This window comes from Melospiza georgiana, chromosome 1, assembly GCF_028018845.1.
Source record: "Melospiza georgiana isolate bMelGeo1 chromosome 1, bMelGeo1.pri, whole genome shotgun sequence".
Lineage (NCBI taxonomy): Eukaryota > Metazoa > Chordata > Aves > Passeriformes > Passerellidae > Melospiza > Melospiza georgiana.
Genome location: NC_080430.1, coordinates 47,233,860 through 47,256,133, shown reverse-complemented (window position 1 = coordinate 47,256,133; position 22,274 = coordinate 47,233,860). Strand labels below are relative to the sequence as shown.

The following is a 22,274-nucleotide window of genomic DNA, read 5'->3' as shown; positions in this document are numbered from 1 at the left end:
TAACTTCTCTTTCACTTTTCATTTTAGATAGCTTCATTATTTGCCGTGTGTATTATGGGTTATATTGACTCCAGCAAATTACAGAAGATACTGTCTGCTCATATGGTAATGTTTTTTAAAATAAACCTTAAGTCCCCTCAAACAGGTCAAAGCATGAAAAGAGACCATTTGTCTGAAGTGTTTGCCTTAGTTGCACAAAGGTTGAAAACATGCAGTGATAGGGGAGGGAGGAGTCTGGACTGGAACTAAAATTGGGTTTTGAAAACTACTGTAGTCTTGACTATCCAGAGATCTTGTGGTTTAACTATTTGGGGAGACACTTAAAAAGGAGGACAAGAAAATAAATTTTTAAGTTGAAAGCCTTTTTTTTTTCAAAACTGTGCTACAAAGTCAAGAAAAAAGGGAAATGATAAGTAAAAGATGTGTAAGTTTCTGCATAATACCTGATTTTAATTTTTAAATTCGAGATAGTGATCAAGTTTTGCTTTTTGAAGTGAGATTACAGTTTTAAATACAAAGGAAGATGTAGACAAGTTTTTTTTAAGAAATGTGATGGTGCTTAAAAATATGTTTTGCTAAAATTGTACTATGCTAACTCAGTGGGTGAAAAGAAAGTATTTCCCCAGAAAAGAAGCTAAATTATATTTCATATGTTTTAAAACATTTTTTGAAATACTGTAAGTGGTAAACTAAAGGCAGTGTTAAGTTCTGTGTGATTTTTTTTGTCATGTAAAGCAGGAACAAAATAAGCAGATTTCTTTGGTAGCTTTTTGACAGAAGCAGGATGACATACTGAACCTTTCTGGCTTATGTCAATAGTTATATCATAATTTAGGTGCTGAAGTGCCATAAATAGCCTATTTTCAGATAGATAAGCAGTCATGTTATGTTACAGCGACAGCTTATTGAGTCTGGGTAAACTGTCAGTCTGTTTCGTGGTGTTTTCAATTTTTTCCTCCCTCCTACCCTCCTCCTTCTGTGGAAAATGAAAGTCTTAACTATGTGAAGAGGGGAGTAGAAAAGTCTGCACGTTACTGTGTTACTTTTCCTTATTCCTGTGTATAAAAGAAGACAGAGCTTGCTTATTGATTTTTGCCCGCCAAGTTGGAAAATGTAATTCAGATTGCTTTCTGTTAAAAAAGAGAGCACAGTAGATCAGGATAGTGGGTGAAAGTTGTATTTCAGCCTTGAATTGGGTGCATATGACAAGACAGAGTTCTGCTTCCTTGACTTTGATGATGATAGTACTTTAAATAAATATTTGTCAGTTAGGAAGAAAGAAGACATCAAACATTCTATTAATTTTTATGTTTGTCCAGAATTCTAAAATGTAACAAACAGGATAAAGATAAATAATACAGTAGTTTAGAAAAAAAAATAATATGTTAGAAATAGCTTCAGAAATTTATGTATTGTATTACATAAATTTATCCAGGATTTGTTCTTGCATACTTTTAATGAATAAATTAAAACAATTATCTACACTTGACTACCTGTTGCCATTAGGTCCTTACAATCAGTGTTTTCAGAACAAATCTGCAAGTGTATTAGGACTGCACTTTGCTGTAAAGTAGGTGTTTTTAAATTTAAAGCTGTTAACACATTAGGTAATCATTACCTTTTCTATTTTGAATTGAATAATTTTTATTTTCTTCTTTCAGGTATCTCTTCTGGTGTGTTTTATTCTGATGTTTGGTAATTCAATGTTACTGACATCATATTATGCTGCATCTTTAGTAGTTATCTCGGTAAGTTGCTTAAGAGGAATCATATGCTGTGCTGAGACTGTGGTGCTGTACTTTTATATATGTATTGATGTAAAATGTGTAACTGCTGCACTACCAGACAGATGAGGAACCCTTCACATGAGAAACAGGATCAGACCATAAAGATATCTGGTGATGGCGTAAATACTGATTCAAGAAATCGTGGATTTACACCAAAACCTCTTTGTAAGAAAAATTCAGTTAAGACTCAGCTCTTCTACTTTTATAGTTCCCTTCTTTTTATTAAAATATAAAATGTACCATGTATGTAATTTTGACCAGAGTAACTGTAAAATAAGAACCATGAGCAAGAAGGAGCTTCATTTAAATGCTTCTTATTGATAGTAAATCCTCTAGTGCAGAACAAATGACTAAGCCATATATAACAGTGGTTTAAGATTGTTTGAAACTGCTGCATCATGCCACAGTGTTAGCAAAATTACTCACTGAAGATTCATCATCTCACTATTCATTATCTTAATCTTTCTTTAAATAGGAAAAAACCTCACAAGCTCTTTCACTTTTGTATAGTTCCTCATAAAGGATTTATGTACATAGGAAATAGGAGAGAAAGTGTTGTGATCAGATCCTATTTAGCTTGCTGCAAATCATCTTAATTTCTGACTCTTTTTGTCTGTTTAAATTTTGTCAATCAGCAAGAGTGTGGCAATTTCTCACTTATGCTAGAGTAGACTGCCTTGGCTGCCTATTTGCTGTAGTATAGCTTGCTTGTTATGAATCTATTCTAGTTTCTTGTAGGAGCTGTTCTAATTACATATTAAGTACAGTTTGAGTTCTCAACCTGTTGAGTTCCTTGCCCATTTTCTGCTTTGATAGAAGTGTTTGTTGTTTGTGTGTTATTTGGATACTTATATTGGCCTCAGTCTCACATATGGACTGCATTTCTGGAAGCTTTTAATCACATTGTTCATCAAATTAGCCTAAAATGGGTCTTCCTTGTGTTATAAAATGAATACGTTGTGAAACAGAAAGGTGTGACTCCTACCACCTTCCATACTCTGTTGCCTTACTTGAAAATTGTTTGTATTAATGCTGCCAGCGGTTTATTTCTTGCTTCAGTCTCTTGTCATTCACAGGAGCAGACAGAGCTCAGTTTCCCATTGGTTTTGATTTAAAGAAGCTCAGAACTGAATAATGCAGAATCTCCTTACTCGTTCAGGAGAAAAGTAGTCTTCCATAATTGTACTCAAACTGCAGTAAGAGTTTCTTTGTTGGCAAGTTTTGCCAGTGGAGGGTGAAATCATACTATATATATTCATATCTCAGGTTGTATTAATTATGGAAGATTTTTTAATAACTAAATATATGGTGTGATAGGCTTACCAAAAGGAAAAACCTCTCATTCAGGGTACTGGAATAGCTTGTTGTTATTATGTTACCTGAAAATATGCACTAATTTTTTTTTTTATTAGGGAATTCTTGAATGGAGTCCAAAAATCTTGAAGAGGCGCAAAAGAGAAGTCTATGTATGGGTAAGGAATTTCGAATATTTTGAAATTTCAGGGAAAAACGATGACTTTTTTTTGTTTGCTTTTGTCAAATACAGAAACAACTTCTGGTTTCATTTCTAATAATTGAAAATCAAGGACTATAGCTGCGCTACTGTCTTTAATAAATTGTCAACATTCCCAGCAATTAGTGTTAAATTCCTGAAGAAATAAAGAGAGCATAAACACACATTTATATGAGAAAGCTGAAATAACCTTTAAATGGCAACACATCTAATTTCACATTGACAACTTTACATGTTTACAAAATCTAATATCTGTGTGGAAATCCTTTTAAAGTAAAGGTCAATTTAGAAAAGGCAAGTAAAAGGCTAACAGTGCTTGCAGAAATGGAGATTAAGGTACTGCATTTGATATTCACTAAAATGTGGTTATCTATAGAATTTTTTAAGGATATTTTTATGACAACAGCAAACATCTTAAAATTGCATAGGGAAGCAAGTCACTGTAAAATACTGTAGAGTGTGTAGGTGAGGTTGGAGAGTAGAAGTCATGTCCAAACAGGGAGAACACTCCCAAAACTATTATTAATAAAAGGTAGCACTGTAGAAAACATGAGAATTGACTTGTTGCATAAGACATGATGTTAACATGTAAAAACACCTCAAATGGGAGCCTACCAAAACTATGCCTGACTTAAGACAGGCATTCTTATTAAGTGAAGGGTGAGCTGTTAGCAAAACTGGATGAAATTCATGCAGTTATTATAAAGGAATTAGAATAGGAAGGAATTAAAATATTAATAGGAAACTGCAGTGTGTGGCTACATGCCTGGCTGTAGTACCAGAGAAAATCAGAGTGTAGGCAAATTTCATGTCAGTTTTCTGAAATGGAGATCCAATGCACTTGTGGAACAACAAACTAAAAAATCTGGGTTTTGTAAAAGAATAAGAACTTGTATGGTGAGGAAGATGTTAAGCTGTATGTACATGCAGAGAGACATCCAGTGCAGCCTTTGTGAAAGGAAGTCGTGCCTTGCAAAAGTGTTTGACTCCTCTGAAGGATGTAGATAAGGGTGTGTGGGTGAATGTAATGTACATAAATTTCAGGAACTTTTTGGAGAAGCTGTCTAACTGGAACTATAAAAGAAACTAAACTCCATGAGATAAGGTATGAATGTTAGAAGGTCAGAAACAAAGGATGGTGGGATTAAATGGTAAGTTTTCAAAAGACCCCACCAACCTAAAAATGTATATAAAATAATTGATCCTAAATAAGATGCTACCATTCAGCAGAGAAATACCAGTATTCTTACACAGAGTTCTCTGAACACACCAATTCATTACTGAGCAGACACCAAAGAGGAGAATACTTGATGGAAATCAGAGAGAAGGACCTGTAGAGAAAGCAGAATTTCTTTTTTTTATTTTGTAAATTCATATGTAACATTGTACATATTGCATGTAGTCTCAGTCAATGTGTCTTACATAAAAAAAAATTAAAAACTATAATGCCTTCCCCCAAAATCTATTGACATTGAGTATGAAGATAATTATTAATGTAGATTTACTAAATAGCTGAGATTTTAAAATATGTTAGAATTCTACATATTGTAAAATAAAGGTAAATATGACAAAGCCAGTGAAGAAAAGTAAAATATAACTTTTTAAAGGTGCTGTGGAAGAAAAATACCCAGAGGCATTCAGTAAAGGATTAGGATACCTCCTAGGTATTTAGGTTTCTTAGCAGCCATGAAATGAGCTGATTGAATGCAGCCCATCGTCACATAAAACCCTGGTTACATTAGGGCAAAGATCAGTTTTTTGTTGCATTCTCTCTGAAAGCATCTGCTGTGGGTCCCAAATACAAGATGCAGGGACAGGTTGTCCTATTCAGTTGATCCATTTTTATAAAGAATTAGCTAGATTAAGCTACACTGCCAAGAATTTAACCTTCTTGGTACAGGAATAAACTTGATACATAACTAAAAGTAGTAACTGGACATACTTTGTTTTTATTTCCATCAACTTCTAACCTCAGATCATCTTGAGACGGTGCTATAAATCATCAAATTCCTCCAAAGATTTGAATTACCAGGCTAGCACAACCTGGTAATATGGAGCAGCTCTTGTCCAGAAACAATCCCTGCACACTGATATGTGCAAAACAGATGGAACAGACAGTGAGGCTGCCCCTGTTTCAAAATAACTTTTCTACCCCCTCTGCTGCACTGTTGTATGCAGTGGTACAGCTGTATTGTAAGGCAGTGGCAAAAAATTATTCAGCCATAACACAGGAGAGTTTATAAATAGTGGCTAAATTTAAGAAGCTTTTTAAAAAAGAAAAAATTTGTAAAAGTTAAAGACACGCATTTCATTCTAAATATTTTTTTTCAAGGTCATTGAAGGATGTGCCTGGTTATTTGGGACAGTCACCTTGAAATACCTGACTTCTCTTGTGTTCGGAATAGCTGATGATGTAAGTTCTATTATCAGAGTATCTGGTTGGTATCTTACAAAAATTTTGTCATTCCTAATATTTGATTTTGACATCTTACTGATATACTTTCCTGAATTTCCAGAATTTGTTTTAGAGAAGTGGGAGAGAGATTGTATATTTGCTTTTTCTTTCATTATGTATTATCGCTTCGAGATCTTATTACCAAAATTTGCAAAATTACAAATACTTTTGTCTTAGTGAATGCTCTATGTGTTTGTTTTTAAATGTGGATTTATAGGGCTTTGTTTGTCTTGGCTATCTTCTACCTACACCTTTATTTACTCAGTTTGTCAATGCACTCTTCTCTGGAACTAATTTTTTTGCTGTTTTCTGCTTTTTATATAACACCATACCATCTGTGTTAGACTCAAAGATGTTATTTAATACACTGAAAGTAGATTTTTGGTGCTCTTGTAACAATACTGTAAGTGATATAAAATTCTAATTAAAAATATTTCTCAATACAGTGTAATTTATCATATTTATACTGCTTTGTTGTGGAAAACAGGACTGTTTTTGCTTACTACAGTTTGGTATTTGTTTCCTGTGTATCCTACCAGGCTCATATAGGAAATATATTGAAATCTAAATTTATTGGCTACAAGGATTTTGATACATTAATGTATACCTGCGCTGCTGAGTTTGACTTCATGGAAAAAGAGGTAATGTGATTTTGGAAGAGGGAACTTCTTGCTTTATTTTTATTTGTAACTTAAAACATTTCAGAACCACATGTCCTACTGCCATCATAAGTTCAAATACATACTTGAAAAGATAAATTAATGAACTAAAGCTAAATTTAATAGGGTTTATTGCATTTAAGTGAACTTAAACCGAAGTAGTGTTTTGATTTTAGATCTAAGAAATATGCTAGCTTCAATGACAGAAGTGCTTCCTCAGGAATAAATGAAAGGTTACAGTTCTGCAAACAAGATTTTATGGGGCTCTCAGTACCTGGTTTTGAGTGTATGGAAAGTGTACTGAGAGCTGCAAGGGCCTTACGTGATAAGTTTAGACAGGAGAACAGCATTGAAGGTTCATCATGTGGCATTAATAGACTTCCTTTAATTTATCACTGCCTAGATATGCATTTAGAATGTTTATAGATTAGTCAACCTATAGTACTCAAATTCAGATGAGATATAAACTATTTCTCATCTTTGAATGGCTTGCCAAAGAACTGGAAATAATTTACTGATGACCCTAGTATTATGTCTTTAGTATGATTGCTGACTGGAGTTTACATTTACATTTTACTCCAGAAAGGTCTCATTATATTAATTTCTTTTAAATGGTGATTGAAATAATTACAGATGAAGGGAAGCAATTAAAGAACTTGATTTCCATTTTAGACTCCGGTAAGATACACAAAGACTCTGCTATTACCAGTTGTTCTGGTGGTTTTTGGGGTAATCATCAAAAGGGTAAGTGATTGATTTCGTGAGTCACCTTTACCTTAAACTTACATTTCAGGGTTTTTTTTGAAGGGATTGCTATTATTTATTTATTTGATATGGGAAGACATATATATGGGAAGAAATTGATATGATGGGTTAACCTTTGCTGACTGCCAGGTGCCTGCCAAGCCATGCTGCCATTCCTTACCCTCACTATGATGGGGGAATATGAGTAGAAAAATCTCATGGGTCAAGATAAGTATGGGGGCTTCACTCTCTGATTCACTGTCATGAATTGAGGAAGATCAAATTAAATATTTTGTGAATTAAAAATAAAATGCAAGATGAAAACAAAAAGCTAAAACCATCTTCTCCTCATCCCCAGGCTCAGTAGGTCCGTTCCATAGGCTGCAGTTGTTTTAAGAATGGGGTCGGCATAGGTCCTTTCCATGGGGTACAGTTCTTCAGAAACAGACTGCTCCAGCATGAGTCCCCCAGAGATTGCAGCTCCTGCCAGAAAATCTGCAACAGCTTTGTGGGCTCTTGTCCACAAGCTGCAGTTCCTGCCAGGAGCTGTTTCCTTTGTGCACAGGTCTCAGGTGAATTTCTGTCTGCTCAACCATAACCCTTCATTGCCCTCCAGGGGAAAAGAAAAACAACTTATATCACTGTGGTGTTCTCCAAAAGATGCAGTCTCATGGTTCTCATGGAGCATCTCCTCCCTCTCCTTCACTGACCTCGGTGACTTGAGTCTCATTTCACTCCCAGTTTTCTTGCTGCTCTCTCTTAAACATGCTGCAGAGTTACCTTTTTGTGAACATGTTATCAACAGGGGCCCCACCAGTGCTGCTGATGAGTTCAGCTTTGCCCAGTGGTAGATCTGGTTTGAAGCTGTCTAGAACTTGGCCTCTGACGTGGGAGCAGCCCTAGCTCTCTTCCCACAGAAGCCACCCCTGCACTGCTCCTGATACTGAAACCTTGACATGTAAACCCAATACAGTCAGAAAAACACAGGTTTTCAAGAACATGTATTTAAAATTCTGTATTCTCATTGCAAAGATTTTTGCAAAGGTCCAGTCCTGAGACAGTTAGAAGAAATTTCTTTTATTTAGCTGATGAATACTAAACTGGAGTTTATAACTGTTTTTGTAAATTTGATTATGTATCGTTTGTGTAAAAACAACTTACAGTTTGCACAGGAACAGATGGGATAACTGCTAACTGCCTGGCTAATTAAACATCCTCTAAAAGAAGTTCTGGCTAAAACATTGCATGTCTTTTATCTTAGCATTATCTCAAAAAGAGATTACCCAGGTGTGGTTTAATTTAGCAAATGTTGTAAATGCTTCAAAATGCTTTTGAAAGTACGTTCATACTTTTTGTTGTCTCTTGTTTTCTTCAGGCAATTAAATATATTCTGGGCTCCTTATCTCACACAGGCCGATATGAAAAGTAAGTATTGTCTTCTTTTTTAATGTAAAACTGAATTTTGATTTGCTATATGCTACAAATTTCAGAATTCTACATTATGTAAGTTCTTTTTGAAAGGTTAGTTATGTGCAGTTCGGTAACTGAATGGATGTATTGCAAATGGTATTTTTATATTATAACTAAAATGAAAGTTATCTGACATGTTTTAGACATCTTAAAGCCATTTATGCATAGATTTTATATTTAATGATTTACTTTTCTTCTCTTTTCCTAAAGCAGTATTTATGTGCTTTTTTGGCTTTTTTACTATAAATAGTAAATACAAATTCTTTTTTCCCTCATTAATTTCATCATGGTTATAAAGGTACCAGAGTTTCATCTCATGGAAGTAATTAAACAAAACCTGCTAAAACCAGTACTCGAGATTTCCAGATAGATACAGGGATTGAGGAAGATGGTTATGGTTTGCAATTTATTTCAAAACTTGGATAGAGGGGTGGAAAAAAATTCTAACACTTGATTCATGCTTACCGGATTAGCTGCATTGTCTAATGCCATTAGAGGTTATCTTATTATAAAGCCATTTCTTCTGTACATAAATAATGATGGCTTTTGGGTTGTTATTTTTTTCAGAGAAGAACGTTTTAACCATGGTGAGGTAAGATTCTTTTTCTGCACAATTTTGTTCCTGTGTTAATGCAAATACTCAGCATTGAGGTTGCAATGGGCTGATGCTCATACATATGGTTTATTCGCATCTAAATATTTGCATCATTATTTCCCTCATCTTAAGCTGGGTCTGGTATGTCACCAGAATAACTCTGAAATGTTGAACAAAGGAATATACTGGCTAATGGGGGTGATTGTGCAAGAGAGGAATCTTGGGCTTTTACTGTACCTGTTCCAAAAGACACTGAAGCTAGGCTGGACCTTCTATTTTCCACATGGAGACTGAGAAGAAGATGGTACCTTTACTGGGTTTTCACATGACATGTCATGTTCAAATTCTATTTTGAGATATGCCATAATGAATGTTGTAGTACACATAGTTCTTTTTAGTAAAACTCTGCAAAGCAACATAGCGTGTCCCCCTCTGGAGCCATCGGCACAGGAAGAACGTGGACCTGTTAGAGCAGGGCCAGAAGAGGTCCACAAAAACAGAGGGATAGAACATCTCTCCTGTGAAGACAGGCTGAGAGAGTTGGGGATGTTCAGCCTGGAGAAGAGAAGGCTGCAGGAAGACTTTAGTGGGGCCTTTCATTGCTTAAAGGGGGCGTATAAGAAAGACAAGGACAACTTTTTAGCAGACCTGTTCCATTAGGACAAGGGATAGTGACTTAGAACTGGAATCAAATAGATTTAGGCAAGCTATAGGGAAGAAATCTTACTACAATGAGAGTGGTGAAACACTGGGATCAGGTGGCCCAGAGTTGGTAGATGTCTGTGATTTAAGCTCAAGTTGCCTTAGAGGAGGTTTAGATTGGATATTAGGAAAAATCCCCAAAAGAATTTTCAAGCAGTGGGATAGGCTGCCCAGGGAAGGAGTTGAATCACCATCCCTGCAGGCATTTAAAGACATGTAGATGTGGCACTGAGGTCATGGTTTAGCAGTGAACTTGGCAGTGTTAGATTAATGAGTGGACATGACCTTAGAGGCTTTTTCAAACTTGAATGATTCTATGATAATCAATCAGATAAAAGCACTGATTGCAAAAATGCCTCTATATAGCACAGAACTTTGAAAAGTGACATAGATTAATGTTAGGAGTAATGAGTGATGTATCTGATTTTTAGAAGACTAAAGCAAGCTGCCTCTGATTGTGTCATTATCAAGGATGATCTTGTTTTCTTCTCTTACTCTATACTTGTGTATTTTGGGCACTAAAAATCAGGGTCTCTTAAGTTCTATAAAGAGGTTATACAAGAAGTTTTACATATTCTGTTGTTGTCTAAGTGAAGCCTGTTAATGGCTAAGGATTTTTTTTAATAGCTAGCTGTTGCTCTAGCTCCTTTTTCTTTTATTGATAATATTTCTCTTTCCTGTTCTTCCATTTGTCAGCATACTACATGCACTCTAGATAAAAGATTACAGAAAGTCATTATCACCATCTGAAATATGAATATCTTTACTTTGACTTGGACTCTTTCAGACAAGCTCATCATTTAAGCTATACTGAAAATGAGGTTGTCTGTTTAAGGCAGAAAAGGATGCAAATTTGTTTCTGTGTCTTGTGGTTTCTTTTTTTCTTTTCAGCTGGTATTCCATGCATTGCAGCTGTTGGCATACAGTGTCCTAGCGATTTTAATCATGAGACTAAAGCTGTTTTTAACACCACATCTGTGCATTATGGCTTCCTTGGTGTGTTCAAAACAGGTAAGGTCTTTTTTATCCTGTAGCTATCTCAGTACTTAGAGCGTTACACAGATATTTGTCCTAAAGCAGATTTCTCTGTGTGTAATTGCTGAATCTGAGGGTACCAGATAAAAATAAACCAGATTATATTGCTTGTCAAAAATGGTTCCATTCTCCCATCTTCCCAAATAAAGCAGAAGTCTTGCTTTATGCACCTTGTCCAAGTGCATTATTATATGAGTTAGCATGCTGTGTATCAAGCTTGAGCACAGGGAGACATCTCTTAGATTTGACTGTGTTTGCACACCTCTATGCCACTGCAAGTTTTTATTGACTATTAATTTTATCCAGTGTTTGTCTTTGTTTACACTGTGTTTTCACAGCTCTTCAGAGCTTACTGCCTTGCATATTTCCTGCCTATTAATTCTTTCTAGAAGTCTCGTTTGAAGTCTTGCTTGTTGAAAACATTTCAGTCATAAAAATCAAAACTCATATGCCTCAGACTTAATCTTACTACTTTGAATAATCTGTAACATCAAATGTTAACTAGATTTCCTCCAGATATAAAAGGTCTTAGAATAGGCTTTCCATGTTTCATTATCTGTGTTTCTGAGAAGTGAACGTGATTAAATCTCTTATTTAAATAGCTATTTTAGAAGCTTTGAACATGCAGCAAAAGTAGGGTAAGTAGTCCTTTATCTGGGAAGCAGGCAGGAAAGGTAGATTGAAAAATGTTTGAACAGCTGGGCCCAGAAATGGGTGGTGCCAAGTCTGGTTGAAGGCCAGTAACCTGAGGGGCCTGTGCTGGGTCCAGGGCTGCTCAATGTCTTTGTTAATGGACTGAAGGGTGGGGCACAGGGTACCCTCAGCAAGTTTGCTGATGGTGCGGAGCTGGGAGAAATAGCAGAGTCTTTCATGTGGTGCCCAGTGACAGGACCAGAGGCGATGGGCAGACCCTGAAATGCAGGCAATTCCCTTTGGACATGGGGAAACCTTTTCACTGGGAGGGTGAAAAGTGTTGGCGCAGATTGCCCAGGGACGTGGTGGAGTGTCCAAAGAATCAGGTCCATCCTTGGAGGTATTCGGAGCTGGACATGGATCAGGGACACTTGGCTCTGGGTGACCATGCTCAAACCAGCCTTCAGAGGTTCCTGTCACCCTGCATGCACTGTGCTGTTGTAGAAAGTGTCTAAAAGGGAATTAGGGTGCTATGGTGAAGGCAGTTCCTGTCTGTGGAGCAGCTGATACCCGTGTCAAACAACTGGAGGATGAGTGAATGAGACAGATTTATGCAAAGAGGAGAAAGCTATCTCTTGTTGGGCTAGCTGAACAAATAATTGTTTCCCAGAAAACTGAACTGCTTCCTAAATGATCTTTAGAGAAGGGTAGTTCTTTATAACACTGGACAGATTACACTGTATCAGTCTGCTTAAATGTGCTCATCCCTTTCTGATGCCTGATGTACTTGGCATAGGTTAAAGTGCCACTCATTTGCCAAAATCAGATTAATCTCTACAGTTAAAATATAAAATGCTAAGAAATTATCAAAACCTCTTTCTTTAGCCACCCTGTAATTGGGACTTAGAAATTTCCTCTACATGCTTGCTATTCTGGAAGATTCACAGATGTCCAGTTTTGCAGCTCTTAGTTGTTCTTGAAATGCAGGCATCCTCCTAGGTGATCTGGTTGTTCAAGCAATAGCAGTTGCACTGGTTATTTTTCTATGTGAACTTTCATAAGGTGTTTCTGAGTAATTTGAAATGAAGCTGCTTTTCAGAAGTCAGAGGAACAAAATGAAAAAATGTTCTTTTAACATCCAGTTTCTAGATAACAGTTATGATTTATATTAATGCTGTCCAAAGTTGATTTGTTCTTAGTTATTTTTTAACTGTATATTTCTTGATGGTCTTTTCTGCCCTGTTGGTTGTGGTGGTGGTGTGGTAGTAGTAGTAGAGTTTTGTAGTGAAGTTCAGGACTAAAAGTATTTATATATTTTGAGCCACAGTAAAATCTGTGCTGATTTTTTTTAGCTGCATGGTGACTTTTTTTTTAAAAGCACCAGAGTGATAGCATTTCAGTAATTTTTCCTGGATTGTTGTGTGTTTTTAGTACTGCAGCTGAGGTCATCAGGCCAGTTGGTGAATGCTGGTGCTTTTCATAATTGTTGCATGTTGGATCTTAGAGGATGCCACGTGTCGTAAATGTGTAACTATTGGAAGGGAGGACAGTAGACAGTATTTTGTCAGTATTTTTTTATCTGCTGCTTCCAACTGCATTTTGGCCCTTTGATTGTTCTGCTGTTTCCTATTGTGGAGTGAGAGCAAGCTTCTCAGGAAGCTGCAGTTGCAGATGATAACCTGCTCTGGGAGCTGCCCCTGTTGGATCAGGTGACTCTGGTCCAGTAACTTTTCCTTCCTTCACTGCAGCATCATGGAGGCTTGAAAGAAACAGGTCATGAGTGCTAGGGAAGGGCTTTAGATTGCTGCAGGTCAGACATTTATTTTGTGCAGAAAGGGATAAATGACCAGCAGTGATACATAATACAGCTTGGGGGTATCCTGGCCCTGGCTTGGGCCTGGGGAGAAGTGTTCAGGTGAGTCCAACTTTAGGTGAACAGCACAAGGGGAAATAAAATTGATTTCCTTCTCCTGTTATTACTGAAGGTTCTTTTGCCTGTTCAGCTGTTCCCCAGGTTGGTGCTGATTGATACCTGTAGAAGACAAGCTGGATTTTTTTCCTAGTCTGACAGACATGTGCTTGCTGTAGTAGAGAGAGGCTGACAATCTTCCAAGCAGTACAGGACTGGCTTCAGCGTGGTACACAAACATTGGCCCATAAGGCTGCTGAGCCACCATTGAGCAGGTCACCTCTAAGACTTAAGCAAACAATAAGAAAACTTTTTTTTGTTCTTGTTTTGGTTGGTTTGCTTGTTTTTGTAGGGCCAGGAAAATATGAAGTGTTTTTTGATGAGCTTTTTTTATCCTACTGGCAGCTGAGGAGAAGTAGTTTTGTGAGGCTGAAAAATCTAATTGTGTGTGCAATACTGATCCAGAATTTCTTGGATGGAGGAAGATGAGATTTGTGACAAAATGATTGATTAACGCTCAGTACAGTATATCATTGGATAAAGTTTTAGATGTTTGAATGAACATAAGTTAATAAGTGACAGTTTGGTTTTACAGATGCAAGAAAAATTTAAGCAAATTTAAGACAGGCATTTATCTTACTGCAATTGAGGTCAACACTGTCCTTTCATCTAGCAGGCCATGAAAGCTTATCTGCAGTGGTATGTTAGTATATCTAGTTTCTTTTGAGGCTAAAAATTACTGTTTGCACACGGAAAAGAAATTTTGTTATGTTGTGTTGTTTCAGCCCATTGTGTGAATCCCTGCACTTTCCATTTTTCCATTACCAGCAGCCTGTGGCAGCTGATGGGCAATAAAAATGATAATGTTCTTTTTCAAATAAAGAGTATTTTCATTGTCTGAAATGCTTTCTGGTGAAAAGAAGTGACCTAATGTTGATTTTCATTGGAAAGTAATTCACTTCATAACACATTTTCAAGAAAGGATTTTTAATGAAATGAAAATTTAAAGTAGCTGCATCTTTACAAAGGGAGTAACTGCCTTCTTCTGTACAGCTGCATTTTAAGTATGAGAAACCTGCTATTAGAACCTTTACTTCTCTTAGGTTGAACAAGGAGGAGTAATTAAATTAGGGATGATTCAGTTTTGTCATGGAACTCACTGTTTGTTCTTCAAGTTAGGCCCAGATCTTCTGCTGTTACTGTTCAGACTTTTGACCATTTGCATCCACACAGTTTTTCTTTCTGTTAGGGAAAATGATGCTATCCTGAATGGAAATTTTGAAAACAAAATAAAATAGCTGGAGAAATACTTAAAGTATTCATTTGGGGAAACTAACCAAAAAACTAAAAAGCCACCCAAAAGCTTGAATTGATTAAAAAACCCCCAAAAAACATAAGGAACAGCATCCAATGAAAGAAATGCTTTTTTTGCATTGCATATATATTCAGTCATTTTAGGCTCCTTGTGTAAACAAAATAGTGCTAAATTCAGAGACTTTGAACATCAATGAGGCTTTATAAAAACGTGACAGTAATGTAATTTTCTTTGATTTTACAAGTTGTGGAACTGTCGAAGTTCTAACATGTCAATGAAGTGACATTTTTGCAGCTGTTGGTGAAAGGGAGATTTGCTCATGCAGAGCAGCCTACAAATGAATTAATTTCACTTCATCCTTCCAGATCCACACAGTGGTCAGGCCTGTTTGGGAAATTAACTTTCCCTGGATAGTATTGCTGTTCTTCTCTGAGTGTTTAGTGAGTCTTTAGGGATGAGAGTAGAGTATACTGTATCTTTGGAGAAGTGACTGGAGAATTTTAATAATCTGAGGTAGTTTGTGGTTAGTTCATAAGAAAGATAAAACACACTGCTTAATTGGTGTAGTCAGCCTTGTGGGAGCTTCTACTGAGAGACTTTCTTTCAGTGCTTCATGCTTTAATTGAAAAAACCCAAATAACAGTACTATGAATTAAATGTATTTATTTAGTGTGAGTTTGGTATTTTTGATTTGTGGGGCCTTCTAATTGGGAAAAAAATGTAGTTTATACTTTCTTATTTAATGGTTCAGGTATGGATGTGATAAAGTGTTACTGCTCAAATTAAGCTACCACACAGCAAATTTAGTACTACTTTTTTAGCTACCCCTTTTCATGTATTTATGAATATTTGCTTAGAGCCTCCAGCAAATTGCTTTTAGGAAACAATGCAAGCCCCAGTTGAAGAAAGAGTGGGGTATAAAGCAGCGTTAAGCTTACTGTCTTCCAAGTCTGTCTTTCTAATATGTTTCAAAAGTTTGTAGTACAATCTCTAATCTGTATACTAAGATAAAAACTCTAGATAGAAACAGGAGATAAAATACTGTTAAAGTCCTGTTAGCTTTATTGAATCATCTTTCCTTGCAGATTTTGATATCTGAGATTTGACATTCAACTTTAAAAATTTACATTAATGTGAATTTTTAAAATTCTTTTTTTTTAAATTTATTTAGAATTGCAAATGTAATGTGCAATATTTGTTGAACATGAGTAATTCTTAGGAATTGCATTCTGAAATACAGTATATGTTGTATATAATATTATGTTCTGAACTATATTATAATACTATGAATTATAATCTGAAGTTTAGTGGAGAAGAAATAGCAGAGATGTTTTATAGTGCAATATATGTTAGATTCTTCATAGAGAAATAAAAATTAATTGTTCTGCATACAACATTACAGAATTGTTGTCTAGGAATTAATTGATTCTTGCATTTCAGTTGTTTGGATGGCTCTTCTATAAAGTCCAGGCCAAAACATTGGTCTTTGCTATTCTAGCATTGATGACAATAGAAGGATCTGCAAACCTTCGAACTCAGTGGAACATCATGGGAGAATTTAGCAATTTGCCACAGGAAGAACTTCTAGAGTGGATACAAGTGAATACCAGACAAGGTGAACTATTTAATAATGTAGGATGTCCCCATTTATTGTGGGGTTGAACCATGGAACCTGTCACAAATGACTGCAGAGGTGTTGCTACTATCTGCAGCTCTGGCATGTCTTCTTGTCCATATAAAAGCTCTGTCCAGTGAAAAAAAGCACCAGAAGCTGTCTTTGTTAGACTCCTGGCTACTGGTCTGGAGGTTCTAACCACTGGTGGAGTATTTTCAACAAAAGCATCTTTGCCAAGTCCAATTAAAATAGGTTTTTACTTAAATGATGCTGGTCTTGTATGTTGGTACATGATCAGCGTTTTGCTAGAGGTGAATTAAAAATGTCTATGTGTGTTGTGGTTGCACCCCTCCTTTTCCTAAAATCTGTCAGAAAACTGGCTGGAAACAAGGTACTTGCCTTTCTAGAGGGAATATATGTTAAAGCCATAGTGAACTGAGATTTTACTGCCCATTTAACACTGATGAAAGAATTGTTTTAATAAGTATGTTATTCTACCCATTCAAGAAAAATGAGTTAATTAAATCTCCATTCTTAGATGCTTAGTTATCTAATTGCTTGTATTGAGTTCAAGGTTACAAAAAACCCAAACTAAAACACTGATTTTGTGCATTTCCTGTTGATGTCACATACAGCCTTTTAAAAAGGAGTACCCTACCCTTTTCATGGTTTTCCTACGGGATTACTGCTCAGATATTTGAATTGCTTCTCTAATTGTTTGATTCCTCATTTCAAAAATGCCCTTCATTGTGTATTTCAGATGCAGTTTTTGCAGGAGCAATGCCTACAATGGCAAGTGTCAAATTGTCTACACTTCGTCCTATTGTAAATCATCCTCACTATGAAGATGCAGGATTGAGGTAAATTTTGCAGTTGAGGTTTTATTTGTGTCTGCTATTGATTCTCATAATGTCTGTAATAAAGAATAGGAATGGCATTGTTTTATATTGTAAAATTTGTTGAAATCTCACAGAACTGGATTTGTTATTTCAGTCAGAATGAAAACACATTATTTCTTGAGGATTTGTGTTCATCAGAAAGGATACACTCTAGGGACAGATATGGCTTCAAACTTCAAAATCAGAATTAAGTTAAGGAATTTGATTTCATCAGTTCAGTTATATCCTTTCTTCATTCTAATTACTCCTGACGTTGTAGACAGATATAATTTTTTTTCCATGATAGCCAGTGCATTTATTTCTATTAGCTTTCTGTGATGGGCTGTCATTTTTTGTGATAATTGGTTAATTATTGAAGCTGAAGTTTTGGGATGGAGCTACTAAGATTTGTACTCGTGTTATTTTCAAAATCAGGATATTTGCCTAAATTGAAATTGATTTATCTGAAAAGGTCATGAATTTCTTTTACTAAATTTAATAGTGTAGCATCATTTTTTTGTTAATTTGGTGAAACTGCTTGAAAGAAATCCAACACAACAAGAAGGCAGCAAGATAGAGGGGGATAGAAGAGAAAGGGCAGGGATTTTTTTTACATGCCTTATGTCCTTAGTTCACTGCCTGGCATTAACTGGCTTTAACTTTTGGTCAGACAGTGGGACTGGGATGATCACTGCAGGTCCCTTTCAACTGAAATATTCTGTCCTAGTTACAAAATTATGGGAAAAATAAGGTGCAGGCAATACCTGTATTAAGTGTCAGAAGATGGATGGGCTTTAAGAGCATCATGCTTTGCACATTCAGAGGAGGATATTGCTGGATATGTTGTGAACTGGCCTGGTTTGGAGGGACCTAAAGGTCATCTACTTCCAAAACAGGATCATGGTGTCCAAGGGCTGATTTGGCTTGATGACTGTAGGTGGACTCCAGGTCTTATGCTCTGCATTTCAAAATGTCCCAGCAAGGGCAGTGTGACATAGTGACCCACAGCGATGGGGATCTTTCGTGGAGAGACTTGGCACAGGATTGATTCCTCCTGATCACCCCAGTCCAAGCAAGCTCATTTCTAGTCCTGAGTATTCCATGGTGAATGCATTGCTTTGACATCTTTACACTTGCAGTTCACAGTAGCCATGGATCCTGTTGCACAGTTGTCTCCTGCTACAGAAAAACTGTACAACTTGTTCTTGGAATCCTTATATTTCTGAAGACATGATCGTACTTCAGCAAATGGCGCTATTTATGGAAACTTTGCTTTGGCATAGTTACCTTGTGAAGTAAAAAAGCCTTCCTCTCCAGTCTAAGGTTAAAGCTTACATTTTCATGCTCTATTGCAGCTAACCCTTAGATTTTTCTTTTTGAAGGGCCAGAACTAAAGTAGTGTATTCCATGTACAGTCGAAAACCTGCAAGTCAAGTAAAAAGAGATTTGATAAAACTAGGAGTGAATTACTACATCCTTGAAGAGTCATTGTGTGTAAGCAGAAAAAAGTAAGTGATCTCCCTCTTTCTCACAAGAATGATACACTTCTGAAATATGTAGTCTAAAATTCATATCAAGTTTTGATTTGTGGTTTATTTATTAAAAGTGTCCAAAATACATTTTTGTCCAGCATCTGTAGATAGTAACTGATGTAATTGACTTTACCCTCATTAGCAGCCCTGTGTTCTGTGTGTGAACCTGGGAAGCTCTGTGGTATGAGTTTTTAAACTTCAAACTGTAAAACCCTGAAGGAAAGAAGTCATTACAAAGGAAAGAAGCAGTTATTCTCTGATGGCAAGAACAGATGTGTGTGTATAATGAAAGCCTGGTATGAATAAAAGGTGCAGAGTAAAAGATAGTTGGAGCACCAAAATGTTATGACCACTAATAGTCAATAAAAATTTTGTTACATTTAAGATGTTCTCCAGAAAGAGCTATGCTTTTACTGCCCCCCTCACCCCCCCCCCCCCCTTGGTTTTTGGTCCCCCTTCTCTTTCTGGCCTCCAGAGCAGAATTAGTTTGGATTTTTTTTCATTTAGAATAAAATTAAATGTATGTGTTCAATTTCTTTTCTGCTATCTTTGATAAAATTAGAATATTCACAGTTATTATAACTTTGAAAGGCAGTTTTACAGGGAATTGATGTTGGCTGTGATTTTTTATAAAAAACAAGGAATTACTACTTTTTTTAAGGTGTTTTATTTCCTGAATTTTCTTTAGAAATGTTAGCAATATGTATATCACACTCCATTTTATAGGAAGATTTAAGGGTCCCTGGTAATGTATGATGTGTGGCATAATTTGCGTCGTTTTATGTGCTTCCTCTTCCAAATTAATTCTTTATTAATTACATAACCACAAAAGCCATTCTCAATACTATTTTTAAATTTCTGTTATATTTATTGATTTTGTAATCTGATAATTTTTCTAGTACAGAGACAAACTCTAAAAAATACAGATGGCACAATCAAGTATTCACGGGGGCACTATGAAGGAAGCTTCATGGGTTTTTTATGGCATTTCTTCATTTCTCTTTTCATATTTCTGTTTTTTAGGCCTGGCTGCAGTATGCCTGAAATTTGGGATGTCGAAGATCCTGCTAATAGAGGAAAAATTCCTTTATGTACCCTTATGAGCAAGGATTCCAGGCCATATTTCATCACAGTATTTGAAAATAGCAATTACAGAGTCTTGAAGATTCCAAAGGAATAACATTTCAATGCAATGAAGCATCAGTCTTTCAAATCTTTAAACTAGTAACTGTAAGAATTCTAAATCAGAAATATCTTTTTTACTAGACTTAAAATGGAAAAATGTGTATTTTATTTTTTACCATTTTAAGTGAATTCTGATTATAGAAATATCTTAAACCTAACAGTTTGGATTTCTATTTCAGGGTCAGTCCCTTGAAATTTGCTATGCAAATGATTATATGTTTGCACATTTTATTTAACACTGATCCAAAAAGAGCTAAAAGTAGCTATGGAAAAGTTTGTAGGTGGACTTGAAACTTCATTTTTTTGGTGCATGTTATTGGAATCCTATTGATATTAAAAAAGAAGACTAATAAGGGTAATATTTGCAGTAAGCAATAGTTTAGCTTCTCAGTGTCCAAGGGTTTTTAGCATTCTTATGCATTCAGAATAAGCTGGCATAATATACATGAAATTTTTAAGGGAAAATGCTTTATTCAGGAAAAATCTGTCATAGCCTTAGAAAGATACTAAAATAAATCCTTCACTGCCTTAACTAGACCTTCAGCGCCTAACTTGATAAGAAATTACTTTCAAAATTTAATGCCCTTTTTCCTTTCCCCATATATTAGATCCTGCCTGGACTTTTTCATCAGCATTAAAGAAAAACGAAATTTATCCCAGTTGTGCTATGGGTGTAGTCAGTTGTGTGGGTATAATTGCTCCAGCATTATTAGACTGGTTCTGCTGTTTTTCTGTCATCTTGATGTCACACCAGTATTATAATTAGATAATAGAGAGCTCACTTTCCGAGATACCCAGTGCAAGGACGCCCTTTAGTCGTTTATCTGACTTGGTAGAATTTTTGTATGTTTATTGCCATTGGGAGCTATCACAGTAATTGTGATTCTACTGCATCATAAGAGTGCTAAGGTCTAAGATGTTTCGCCGTGTGTTGTTCATGGTTTGGATTTGTTTCAACTGGTTTTTTTTGTTCACATCAGTCTATTGGTGTGACTGGTCTTTCCAGCCCTAATGGCATCTGGAGATCCTGGATGTTATAGGGACACCATCCATCACGCCTGTAACAGTGTCAATTAAATGGGAACCTGTGATAAAGTAGTAGTATAACGACTGATCAGTATTCTAAAACATCTTATTTTTTTATAATCTGTTTTATTGAGAGGGTGAGGGAGAATGGCTGAAAATGCATTAGCTTTTTAACTTTTACAGAACAGATTTTGGAAAAATTTCTATAAGGAAACTCACAAAAAAAGGGCTTTTGGGAAGTCACTTTTTAAAATGTTAATTGAATTCAAGGAAGCAGGAAAAAGTCTTTATATAAACATTGTGACTAGTGTTTCGGCACAAAAAGGTACTGTATTTTTATGAAGTTTATGCCAACTGTTGACATGTACTTATGTGGTTAAATAAAAAAGAGAAAGATGGAAATTGTGCTCATGTTTCTGGTAGGTGTTACACTTCTCTTATGTCTGTTAAACTGAAGTTTAACACAGTTACCACAGCAGATACGATTGGAGCCAAACTTTCAACTAAAAAAGTGCACAGAAGGGCTGCAGATGATTAAACCAAAATCACACACCTCTTTCTGGCTTCCTTTTTATTCAAAATATCAGTGCAGGAGTACGTGAAAAGACTGGTGGAATGAAGAAACATTTGAAAGTTAAAAGTTCAAAGATGTGCTTTAATAAAAATGTTCGTCATTTGTTGAGGAGGTGACTTTTACTCGGTACATGGCCAGACATGCAAATTTTCATCTCCAGGGATATTATGCTGTTCATCTCATTTAAGCTGCTCTGAAACCCAAATAATTGTTTTCATCTGTTTGATATTAATGTGATAAAATTTAGTAATGAAAAAATACGGAGTAAAAAATGCAACATATGACTGTGAGGAAGAAACCTGTGAATTCTTGAATCAGGTATCCTATGTTAGGAATTTCCTGTCATCTCAGTAACTTGCTCTCAGTTTCAAAGGAAGGAATTTTTATTTAAACAACACATTTAACACATAGGAGCACCATGTTAACATTATGCTTATCGCTGCAACCTCAGCCAGAAAACACAAGTTGGAGGCTTCTTAGCTCTCATTGAAGTTGCTTCTCTCTTTGCAAGATCCAAATCGATAAATGTGTTATACGAGTAAGTTTGGCTTTAAATACATGCAGGCCTTAAAGTAATTTAGGCATAAGGCTGGAATACTTCCATACTTGAAGACAGTTTCCATTACATTTTAGTAATATTGGATCAT

At 35.9% G+C, this 22,274-nt stretch overlaps 1 protein-coding gene across 1 annotated transcript in view; it reads left to right on the top strand.

The window, feature by feature from the left end:
• Positions 1-21,455, top strand: part of DPY19L1 (dpy-19 like C-mannosyltransferase 1) — a 44,537-nt gene extending 23,082 nt beyond the window's left edge. Inside the window, exons 11-23 of the mRNA XM_058022203.1 lie at positions 28-105; positions 1,662-1,748; positions 3,200-3,259; positions 5,633-5,713; positions 6,295-6,396; positions 7,087-7,158; positions 8,534-8,583; positions 9,196-9,220; positions 10,817-10,936; positions 16,258-16,432; positions 17,193-17,292; positions 18,693-18,818; positions 19,866-21,455. Of these exons, the coding sequence (XP_057878186.1) occupies positions 28-105; positions 1,662-1,748; positions 3,200-3,259; positions 5,633-5,713; positions 6,295-6,396; positions 7,087-7,158; positions 8,534-8,583; positions 9,196-9,220; positions 10,817-10,936; positions 16,258-16,432; positions 17,193-17,292; positions 18,693-18,818; positions 19,866-20,022 (1,233 nt within the window). The 3' untranslated portion in view covers positions 20,023-21,455. The remainder of the gene's footprint in view (positions 1-27; positions 106-1,661; positions 1,749-3,199; positions 3,260-5,632; positions 5,714-6,294; positions 6,397-7,086; positions 7,159-8,533; positions 8,584-9,195; positions 9,221-10,816; positions 10,937-16,257; positions 16,433-17,192; positions 17,293-18,692; positions 18,819-19,865) is intronic.
• The last annotated feature ends 819 nt before the right edge of the window (positions 21,456-22,274 follow it).